We start from the raw sequence: 11,386 nt of genomic DNA on the forward strand, positions 1-11,386 counted from the left end.
CCTTTTCCCTACCACATCGTTTCTGCTCTTGCTCCCCTAAAATCCAGTCTCCATCTAGCAGCCACAATGATCTTACTAGAATATAATGCTGTCCTTGTCATGTTCCTTATCAGTCATTCCAAGACTTCCCATAGCCCTAAAGAGAGAGTCCTGACTTGGACCACTGCCTCTGGAGCCTATTGGAGCTCTCCCTTCTGTCCTCCTCAATCCCTTCCTCACCCATGGGGCTCCTCTCTGTCCCTCAGATTGAGCAACATTATTTGAAGGTGCTGGAGCAAATGTGATTTGAATTGAAAAGAAGAAACTCTGGTTGAAAAGGTCAATGAGAGATGAGACTCCTACCTGAGGAGCAGGAACTCTGGAATGATCTTGGGATAGGAGAACCAGAGAGCTTGGGGGTTGGGTGGCAGCTTCTTTGAGCCAAGGAGATATATATCCTCTCATGGGGCAGGAGTTTGGGGGCAGGGCTGCTTCGGGGATGCTCAGTAACCTAAACATGTGCCACACATCTTCAAATGAAGGCAACAGAAGATGGCTTAAATGGTTTTTTGTCTGTTTGTTTTGCATTATAGCTGATAGTTCACAAAGGCTTCACTGGAGTAAAAGAAAAGGAAACGCATTTTTCAATTTAACTTCGGTTGCCTTTTTAATGAACTATCAGAATAGAGAGAGCAGTATCATCTTGGTGCTTAGAGATTGGCACTTAGGCAATGCTGGGTCCCCCTGCTCTACACTGCAAATCAGTAAGATGTGCTGGTGTTTGCCAGGTGGGCCCTGGTTCTCTTCCCACTGCTCACCTTCAGCTCTCCTGACTTATATTGGTGTCAGGCTCCTCTATGATTTTACTCTTTGCCCTCTCCTTGGCAGGTGAGGATCCCAGTTGTACATGCAGGATGACAGAAAAATCTAATGGTGTAAAGAGCTCCCCAGCCAATAACCACAACCATCATGCACCTACTGCTATTAAGGCCAATGGCAAAGATGACCACAGGAAGAGTAGTAGGTGAGTCAGCATTATTTCTGAGATGTCCTGGAGGTTGCTATGTCCTTAAACTCTTCCTTATTGTCACTGAGCAATCTTTGACTCAAGAACATCCTCTCAAGGAACCATGGGATGTCTATGCAAGTCATAAGAGAAGACAGTGCTGATAGGTATGCTTAGAGAACCTTTGGTTACCTGCTTCTTCCTCTGCAGGCCAGAGTCTGCGACCGATGATGACACCTCCTCAGAACTGCAGAGGCTGGCAGAGATGGATGCCCCCCAGCGAGGGAGGGGTGGTTTTCGCAGGTGGGTTCCACCATAGCCTTGATGCTATCCCCTCCTGCCACAGACACTGTCAAAGTGGATACCATGTGTTTCCTTCTTTTAGTGCTACTGGACCTTCCCAATGAGACATTTGGGAAACACTGACAGTGCTATTTTAAGTTCAACTCTTTCTTCCTGAGTGTGCTTCTTTGAACAACCTTGGAGTGGCCAGAGGAGACTTTTCTTTAATCTTGCCTGTCTTGGTATCAGGAGGAAGAGATCCTTTCCACAGAGGGGCCTACATAGAGGGCCCTGAGATCTGAAGCCCAGAGCTGTAGGTTTCACAGGGAAATCAGAAAGCTTGGAATAACCATCTTTCTGGCCTGTCCTGTCTTAGCACAAACCTCCATCTTGTCTTGGAGACCTCTTATTTGTTCTTAACAATTAACTGAGATGGTACCTCCTACAGGAAGTCTTCTCTTTCCCCTAAGGCTGCATTTCAAGTCATGTCTGAGTCCCAGCTCCCTGGCCTCAGCACTGGCCTTGATCCCAATTCTTGGCACTGGAAAATAATGACTTGGCCCATTTCCCATCTCCTTTATCAGACACTGAGCTCCTGAGTACAGGTTCTGAACACACAGTTCTTTCTGACTTATCATTCCTCTCTCACCTCTAGGATCATCCGCCTGGTGGGGGTCATTAGAGAGTGGGCCAACAAGAATTTCCGGGAGGAGGAACCTAGACCTGACTCATTCCTTGAGCGTTTTCGTGGTCCTGAGCTCCAGACCGTGACAACACAGCAAGGAGATGGCAAAGGCAACAAGGACGGCGAGGGCAAGGGCACCAAGTATATCTATCCAACCTGTGGGACTGGAAGGGCTCCCAAACATGCAATAATTGGAGGGCTCGGTGGGGTTTCTTATGTCCATGAGAACACTGGGTTCTATACCAAGCCCTGCCATGCAGGGAATGGGGTAGGCAGAGGAGATCTGTTGCAGTTTTAACCCTAGAATATTTCCATTGTCCCAGCTAATAGCTTTTACAATAGCCAGTGACCCACTTGCTATAGGAGCCTGTAGTGGCTTTTTCACCTAAGCTGCCCCTTGCCAGATGTCCTCTCTTTGCTCATGAAGCAAGTATCAAGGACACCTGAGAGTGGGCAGAGGGAGGGTTTACTTTCAGCCTCTATTCCAGCAGCAAGTAAACATAGAGTAGGACACAGTTACAGAGTGCTGTTGAGAGTGTACCCATACCAGTGCCAATGTGGGCTCAGAGGTGGGCCTTTGAAGAGGCCATGCTGGAGGCTCATTGGCAGGGAAGGCCTAGAAATAATTGAGCAAAAGAGGGTGGGGAGAATAGAGAAGGCAGAGCTGGAGGGTATGTTGTTGGAGGAATGAGTAGGCGACTGTAGATGTCTGGCCAAGCCGACATTCCCCACCTCTGGCCAGTGTAGGATAAGAGTTCTTGCCAAGGCAGGATACAGCATCTGGGAAAGTTATTTGGGAGCTGGAGGCCAGGCAGCAAAGAGAGAGGGCGGGGTGGGCAGGAAGCACTTGGCACTCACTTGCTTGGAGTTCCTCTTTCTTCCCGGGAGGATTGTAGGAACAGGTCCTGAGCCCTCATTACAATCCTGTGGAAGTCCCTCCCCAGGCTCTGAGGCCCACCCCAGTAAAAGCATTGCTCCTTGTCATTCCCTCTTAACAAAGGGACTCCAGAGGACCTGGGAACCAATGGGCCTATGGGAGATTAAAATAGGAAAAGGAGTGTCCTTTGCCCATCTGAGCTCTGGTCAGATAACCAGTACCAAGCTGTGGCTCTCTAAAAAACAGGGCCCTAAGTCAACCTATCCTTCACCCTGCATATCCCCTTAGGCATTGCTTTTTAGGGACCCCTGACCTCTGGAAGTGGGGGTGTTGCCACACTGAGCACCTGATTCACAAGCCTGGCCTCTTTCTGTCTCCTTAGAAAGAAATGTGAACTATTTGTCTTGGACCCAGCTGGGGACTGGTACTATCGCTGGCTGTTTGTCATTGCCATGCCTGTTCTCTACAACTGGTGCCTGCTTGTGGCCAGGTAAATAGGGAGGGTCTGGTAAGTAGTGGCCAAAGCAGTCCAATCCTCAGACCCAGGGGTTGAGAGCATACCAGTTCCAGTTGTGGACACAGAGCTTACTCTAGGCCTTTTACTGCCCTATTAAAGCCCACTCCTCTCAATTAATATGATACAAAAGTTTTATGTTTATCCTTTTATCCTTTTTTTTTTCTGGTGTCTGTAATCTGTTTCTACTTCTCTATCCCACCAATACTGTCCTAGGTGAGGCTACCCTCCTCTCTCCCTGGGACAACTACAACAGCCCTACACCCATTCTTTGCAGGCACCCTTGATCCCTCCAGCTCATTATCCACACTTGCAACTGGGATTTGATTATGTCACTCCCTCCTCACAAACTCTTTATGGGCCCCTATTGCCCACAGGGTAAAGTTTAAGCTCTCAGCATGGCCTTCAAGGCCCTCTGGGCCTGGCCTTCTCTCTAGCTCCACCTTCTGGAATACCCACCCCCAGAATTCATTATTTTACCATGTTTCCCAAAAATAAGACATCCTCCAAAAATAAGACTTACAGGTTTCCTTCTGAGTGAAATATAAGGCATCCCCCGCCCCCCAAAAAATAAGGCCCCCCTAGGCTAAACATGAGAGATTTGGTCCACTGATTCTGAAAGAAATGGAGTCGCAAGAAATTCACCAGGAAATTCAGGAATTGGATTGTTATGATGATGTTCCAGAAGATGATTACATGATTGCCATTGAATAAATGAGTAAATTCTTGATACTGTAGGATTCACAGTTTGTCTGGTTTGTGTTGACAACTACAATACTACCGTACCATATACAGGTAATAAATTTCCTTTATTTTCATTTAACAATAAATGTGTACCGTATTCTTCTTCATGGAAAAATAAGTCATCCCCTGAAAATAAGACCTAGCGCATCTTTGGGAGCAAAAATTAATATAAGACACTGTCTTATTTTCAGGGAAACAGGGTAGCATCACAACATGCTATTTTCTCAAGAGACAATTTCCTCTCTCCATTTTCAACATATGGAGATTCTTCTTGCAGTCTCAGTTCCAAAGCCTCTCTCTACATTATCATTCTCTGATAACATTTTCCACCTATGTCCCCCACCCCAGTCATTCATTCAGTAAGGATGTGGCTTAGCAACAGGCAGACTGTGACTCATCAGTTCCCCTGGTAGCCATCCCATGCCTTGCACACAATAGACACTCAGTTTGGGGCCTCTAGGGGAACTTGGCTTGGAATTGAGGAGAAAAGCCCAGCCCTGTTTTCTTACAGAGCCTGCTTCAGTGACCTACAGAAAAACTACTATCTAGTGTGGCTGGTGCTGGACTACTACTCAGATGCGATTTATATTGCTGACCTCTTCGTCCGACTGCGCACAGGTAAGTGAGCAACTGAAATGCACAAGCAGGAACATGACCCATATGTCCAAAGGCCTGAGTCCAAAATTTCAAGAAGCCCTCTCAACACAAGTTTAGACTTAACTGCTTGGCTGGGACTTAGGTTGGTGCCTGCCCCTTTTTGCATCTCATGGTCCTCACATGCCTAGTGAGCTACAGACCAGGGGATGCTCCCCTGAGGTCTTTCTGGCCATCCCTGCTACATGAGTTTCCTATACCCCTCCTTGGGAAGGAAAATTGAGTGAACAGTTTGTCCCTTCCAGAGTGTTAGCCTATCAAGAGGGAGAGGGCTGAAAGCAGAAGTGATATGTTGGTTTGCATCTCTACTAGGTTTCCTAGAACAGGGGCTGCTCGTCAAAGATACCAAGAAGTTGCGGGACAACTATATCCACACTCTGCAGTTCAAGCTAGATATGGCTTCTATCATTCCCACGGACCTGGTCTACTTTGCTGTGGGCATCCACAGCCCTGAGCTGCGCTTTAACCGCCTGCTACACTTTGCCCGCATGTTTGAATTCTTTGACCGCACTGAAACACGCACCAGTTACCCCAATATCTTCCGCATCAGCAACCTGGTTCTCTACATCTTGGTCATCATTCACTGGAATGCCTGCATCTATTATGCCATCTCCAAGTCCATTGGCTTTGGGGTTGACACCTGGGTTTATCCCAACATCACTGACCCTGAGTATGGCTACCTGGCTAGGGAATACATCTATTGCCTTTACTGGTCTACATTGACCCTCACCACTATTGGGGAAACACCACCCCCTGTAAAGGATGAGGAGTACCTATTTGTCATATTTGATTTCCTGATTGGCGTCCTCATCTTTGCCACAATCGTTGGAAATGTGGGCTCCATGATCTCCAACATGAATGCCACTCGGGCCGAGTTCCAGGCCAAGATCGATGCGGTCAAACATTACATGCAGTTCCGCAAAGTGAGCAAGGAGATGGAAGCCAAGGTGATTAAGTGGTTTGACTACCTGTGGACCAATAAGAAGAGTGTGGATGAGCGGGAAGTTCTCAAAAACCTACCAGCCAAGCTGAGGGCTGAGATAGCTATCAATGTACACCTGTCCACACTTAAGAAAGTACGCATCTTCCAGGATTGTGAGGCTGGCCTGCTGGTGGAGCTGGTATTGAAACTTCGTCCTCAGGTCTTCAGCCCTGGGGATTACATTTGCCGCAAGGGGGATATTGGCAAAGAGATGTACATAATCAAGGAGGGTAAGTTGGCAGTGGTGGCTGATGATGGTGTCACTCAGTATGCCCTGCTTTCTGCCGGGAGTTGCTTTGGAGAGATCAGTATCCTTAACATTAAGGGTAGCAAAATGGGCAATCGACGCACAGCCAATATCCGCAGCCTGGGCTACTCAGATCTCTTCTGCTTGTCCAAGGATGATCTTATGGAAGCAGTGACTGAGTACCCTGATGCCAAGAAGGTCTTGGAGGAGAGAGGCCGAGAGATCTTGATAAAGGAGGGGCTGCTGGATGAGAATGAGACGGCAGCCAACATGGAGGTGAATGTGCAGGAGAAGCTAGAACAGCTGGAGACCAACATGGAGACCTTATACACTCGCTTTAGCCGCCTGCTGGCTGAGTACACCGGGGCTCAGCAAAAGCTTAAGCAGCGCATCACGGTTCTGGAAACCAAGATGAAGCAGAACAATGAGGATGATTACCTTTCTGATGGGGTGAACAGCCCTGAGCCTGCTGTTGCTGAAAAGCCATAAGGGCTAGGGCCTAACTGCCTCTCCAACCTTGACCTTGACCCCAGGAGCTAGAAGAGCCATGTAGGTCTTCACATTTGAATACATTACCCTCAGGTTGCCTTGACTTTCCCCCAAAGCTTATCTGTTACCAGGTTTTGGGCTCAATAACCCAGGAGCCCTCCTCTAAGACCAGCTATCAGCTAAGCTTTTGCACAGTGCAGACCTTGTTGGCTTGCCTTTCAGGAGCTTCAGCCTGCCGGTTCTGAAGAAGAAAGAGGAGAGTAGCTGAACTCTCTTCAAGGGGTCTCTCCTGGGACCGAGAGCCTAGGCAATAATCTATGAAAGGTGTGCACTCGGTTGCAGTACTCCCATATCTTTGGGTACCTTTGCACTCAGGCACTTCCCACTTGATTCTGGTCCTTGCTTTTTCTAATATATGTTTTGAATATCCTCATTTCCATGCACATGTATATCATTCAAATATTGGATGCAGACATTTACCACAGGCATCCCTGCCTATCTCTCAGGCAAAGAGTGTGGAGGTGGGCAGGGAGAAGGGTTCTCACTCAGGAATACCTCTCCCTGCCATGAACTTCAACTTCTGCTTGGTTGATCTATCTGTCTGCCACCATGAGTGGGATCTCTGCAGTCTTCTCTGGACCAGAGAGGTGATGATTCTTCTACCTTCTGGTCCATTCCATGGCAGAAAGTGAGGACCAGTGTAACTGTCAGTCAGCCAGTGCGCAATGCCACTGGGAGAAGGAGGTGGCCAGGAGCTCTGCCCATCATCCCTCTATGCAGAACATTTCTGAAAAGGCCCTGAAAGCTAGCGGTGGGTGGGAGACTCTTCACAAAAATATCTGCAATAGAGGCATTTATAAGTTAATAAATTCCTTTGAATCATTTGTGGTTATTTCTCAACTTTGTTACTCACATTCTTTCCCTTCCTCTCTAAACCCCTCTCTTTCTCTCATATTTCTATTTCCTCCTTATCCAGGGCTCACTCACCTGGAATACCCTCTGTTGTCTTTCTCTGCTTGCCTAAACCCTCCTGATCCTTCAGGAGTTAACTCAGGCACCACCTTCTTGGGGAAGGCCCCCTTGACTGCATTTGCTTCCATGCTATGCAGTCAATAACTCTAGGCATTCACAGTGCTCACTGGCTCATATCACACTCTGTGGTTGGTTTTAAAAGATCTAATTTCCCCTGCAGACTGTGGGCTCTGAGGGCAGGACAAAGACAGTCTCCCTCACTGCTCTGTCTACAGCTTTGTCATTGAGAATGTTTATTCACTGTGGCAGTAATCAGATACACCATAGCTCTATACGGTTCCATTTGCCAGCAGCCACATCTTAACAGAAACACTATGTCTGGGAAGTTGGGGAGGATCTCCTGAAGAAGCAGATATTTGAGTGGGTACCACTGGATGATCAGGAACCTAAAGGACAAGTGTTAATTGGTGGGAAAGAAAATCTAGGTGCAGATTCAAATGCCTTTGTGCATACCAGTTCTCCCCCCTCTCCCCTTAACTGTGGTAAAATACACGTACAATTTTCCATCTTGAACATTTTTAAGTGTGCAGTTTGGTAAAGTACATTCACATTTTCATGAAACAAATTTTCAGAACTTTTTTTTATCTTCCCATCTAAAACTGGGTCCTCCCTCCCCCACTCCCCATTCCCTGGCATCCAGAATTCTACTTTCTGTCTCTATGGATTTGACTACTTTAGATGCTCATAAAAGTGGTATTATACACTATTTTCCTTTTGTCGCTGGCTCACTTTACTTGGTCTAACATCTTCAAAGTTCATCCATGTTGTAGCATGTGTCAGAATTTCCTTCTTTTTAAATGTTGAATAACATTCGACAGTATGAAACCACATTTTGTTTAGCCATTCATCCATCAATGGACATTTGGGCTGTTTCCATCTTTTAGCTACTGTGATTAATGCTGCAGTATACATGAGTGTACACATAACTGTTTATGTTTATGCTTTTACTTCTTTTGAGAATATACCCAGAAGTGGAATTGTTACATCATATAGTAATGCTATTTTTTATTTTTAGTTTTTGATGAAACACCATACTGCTTTCTCTAGTAACTACTCCATTTTACATTCACTCAACAATGGACAGTTTCTTTTTTCTTTTTTTAAAATATATTTTATTGATATTTTTACAGAGAGGAAGGGAGAGGGATAGAGAGCTAGAAATATCAATAAGAGAGAAACATTGATCAGCTGCCTCTTGCACACCCCCTACTGGGGGGATGTGCTCACAACCAAGGTACATGCTCTTGACTGGAATTGAACCAGGGACCCTTCAGTTTGTAGGCCGACACTCTATCCACTGAGCCAAACCAGGGCCAGACTTACAGTTTCGTAACATTCTCACCAACACTAGTTTTCTCTGTTTTATGGATGTAAAGTGATATTTCATTGATAGTTTCGATATTCATTTCCTTTATGATTAGTGATGTTAAACATCTCTTCACAGGCTTGTTCAGGTCATTTGTCTTATTTGGAGAGTATATACGTAGTCTTTTGCTAATTTTTTAATTGGGTTGTTTGGGGTCTTTTTGTTGTTAAGTTGTAGGAGTTCTTTATATATTCTGGATATTCACCCATATCAGTTATATGATTTGAAAATTTCCCCCATTACATAGGCTGCCTTTTCACTCTGTTTGATTGTGTCACTTGATGCACAGCTTTAAATTTTGATGTAGTTCAATTATCTATTTTCACTTTGTTTCCTGAGTTTTGGTGTCACAATTCATTATTATTAGAATTAATTTTTGTAGCCTTCTTTTATTCTCATTTTTAAAATACAATTTTATTAATATAAGAGTGGAAGGAAGAAGGAGAGAGAGAGAGAAACATCAATGTTGAGAAAGAATCAATGATTGTCTAACAGTCAGGCGACTTCAAACTACGGCCCGCGGGCCACATGCGGCCTGCAGAGGAGTCTGATCCGGCCAGCTAGGTTTTTTGGGCAGTGAGCGCAGCCGAGGTGTTACAGTAGGAATTAGTAGTTCATATAGTCCGGCCCTCCAGCTCTCTGAGGGACCGTGATCTGGCCCCCACTTTAAAAAGTTTGAGGACCCCTGTAACTCTTAGGGATTGAGCCTACAGCCCAGGCATATGCCCTGACAGGGAATCAAACTGTGACCTCCTGATTCATAGATCAACACTCAACCACTCAGCTACACCGGCTGGGCTCTAGCCTTCTTTTAAATTTAATATAATTTCTTGGTCTCTTCTGTAGCTTACAAAGTAATAAATCTTAACTTAGAGCAGACTCACTTGAAGGGATCTGTAACATTACCCATGCCTAGGCCTTAGTGGTAAGAAAAGAGCATTCATGATGAACTCAATTTTCACCATGTGCTGGAACCTGGAGTAGGCATTAGTTTTGTGGTCCAAGGATGGCAATGTGCCCAGAGGCAGAGGGATAAGTGTATTGAAAAATGTTGCCTTGGTTTCCATAAGAAATCTGAAGCATTTCTCCTCACAGCCTGGATTACCCCCAATCCAACCCCAGAATGTGCCTGATTTCCAACCCATTTCAATTCAGACATTGTACCTTCAATCTGGTTTTCTCAAGGTCAAAAAAGGTGGCTCATAAGGGTAACATGGGGAGCCCAATCGTTTGGAATTCAGATTTCAATTTCAGCTTTCACCCTCCCCCAACTTCTCTTTCCCCAGACATCCTTGGTCTAATCACCCTGGCTTTTTGCAGTGCCTCAAATATCTATGTTCTTTTCAGCTTACAGATCTTTTCTCATGCTGTTTGTGCTGCCTAGATCACCCTTTTCTGTCTTTTCTTTCTCTGAGACTCAGTTCACAAGCCCTTACTCTGAGCCCCACCATAGCCTTCTATGTGAGACTCCTTTGCACACTGGACTACAAGTGTGTTTAGCAATTGATCTCTTCTCATTTAACATATTTTGTTCATTGAGAAAAAGGAAGAAGTGACAGAAAGACTATCCATTGTAGCTTGTAGTGTGTGTGTGTGTGTGTGTGTGAGAGAGAGAGAGAGAGAGAGAGAGAGAGAGAGAGAGAGAGTGAGAAAGAGAGAGTGAGTGTGTGTGTGTGCGCGCGCATGCATACAAGCCGGTGTGGATGTGATGTGAATGCTTGTCTGAGCACCTGGATGTCTGTGTCTGATTGTTGCTGCTCACTTCCCAGCCCCCTTCCTGCTTGCTTTCTCTGCAAGAGCACGACTCACTCCTGTCTGTCGTCAGCTGCCACCCACGCTTCTCTCCCATGACTGACTCTATATAAGAACTAAAGTACATTTTCCATTGTGTGTTGAATTTATTCAGCACAGGCTGGTGTTCCCTGTTCTTAATTAAAACATTTTTTTTTAATCGGAGTGTTTTTTATTTTCTTTAGAAAGTACCCACCTAAGGTAAATTGCCCTATTTGTATATGGCCATCAATTTCCTTTTCTCTGCATTGGTAAGCTTTTATAGAAAACAAAAGCCCCTGCTCCCTACCACCATTCTCCCTCCCTTTTGTGTATGACCTTTGGTGGTCTATGCCTGTTTTGCAGACTGCTGCCTCTGTCTCCATCCAGCCTGAGTCCTGGCTTCAGCAGCATCTATCTGTCCCCCAATCTGGATAGTAAAGCTAGCCTGACTTCTTGCCCCTCCTTTCAGGAGAGGCCAAGGCAGAGGGTCCTCTTCTGTGTAGCGTGGAAAGAAGCTCCGTAGCCCCCAGTCCATAGAGACAGAGAACCCAGCCACCAGAGGGCGCATGAACCTAAGGAAAGGGTGGTGGCCTTTGCTCTGTGAACCCCTCTCCCTCCGCCATGTAGCAGTGGGCTGACTAGGACCCACTGAGGCAGTTAGGTGATTTCTCCAAGGGCCTCACCAAGCTGTAGAATCAGGTCTCCTTCTGAATGCCTTACCATTATCCCTTTGAATGCCTTCAGAGATTCTTGGGT

At 45.9% G+C, this 11,386-nt stretch overlaps 1 protein-coding gene across 1 annotated transcript; it reads left to right on the plus strand.

Moving 5' to 3' along the window:
* The first annotated feature begins 880 nt into the window (after window positions 1-880).
* Window positions 881-7,305, plus strand: CNGA2 (cyclic nucleotide gated channel subunit alpha 2). Its single transcript, XM_036413164.2, has 6 exons — window positions 881-1,003; window positions 1,196-1,288; window positions 1,923-2,093; window positions 3,212-3,319; window positions 4,599-4,705; window positions 5,054-7,305. The coding sequence occupies exons 1-6, from the start codon at window positions 894-896 to the stop codon at window positions 6,457-6,459; spliced, it is 1,995 nt and encodes a 664-aa protein (XP_036269057.1). The 5' UTR covers window positions 881-893; the 3' UTR covers window positions 6,460-7,305.
* The last annotated feature ends 4,081 nt before the right edge of the window (window positions 7,306-11,386 follow it).

This window comes from Pipistrellus kuhlii, unplaced genomic scaffold (genome assembly GCF_014108245.1).
Source record: "Pipistrellus kuhlii isolate mPipKuh1 unplaced genomic scaffold, mPipKuh1.p scaffold_m20_p_49, whole genome shotgun sequence".
Taxonomy (NCBI): domain Eukaryota; kingdom Metazoa; phylum Chordata; class Mammalia; order Chiroptera; family Vespertilionidae; genus Pipistrellus; species Pipistrellus kuhlii.

Coding starts and splice junctions, on each gene's coding strand:
- CNGA2 (XM_036413164.2), top strand. CDS start 894: ATGACAGAAAAATCTAATGGTGTAAAGAGCTCCCCAGCCAATAACCAC. Junction 1,289..1,922: donor GGGAGGGGTGGTTTTCGCAG/GTGGGTTCCACC, acceptor TCTCACCTCTAG/GATCATCCGCCTGGTGGGGG. Junction 2,094..3,211: donor GGCGAGGGCAAGGGCACCAA/GTATATCTATCC, acceptor CTGTCTCCTTAG/AAAGAAATGTGAACTATTTG.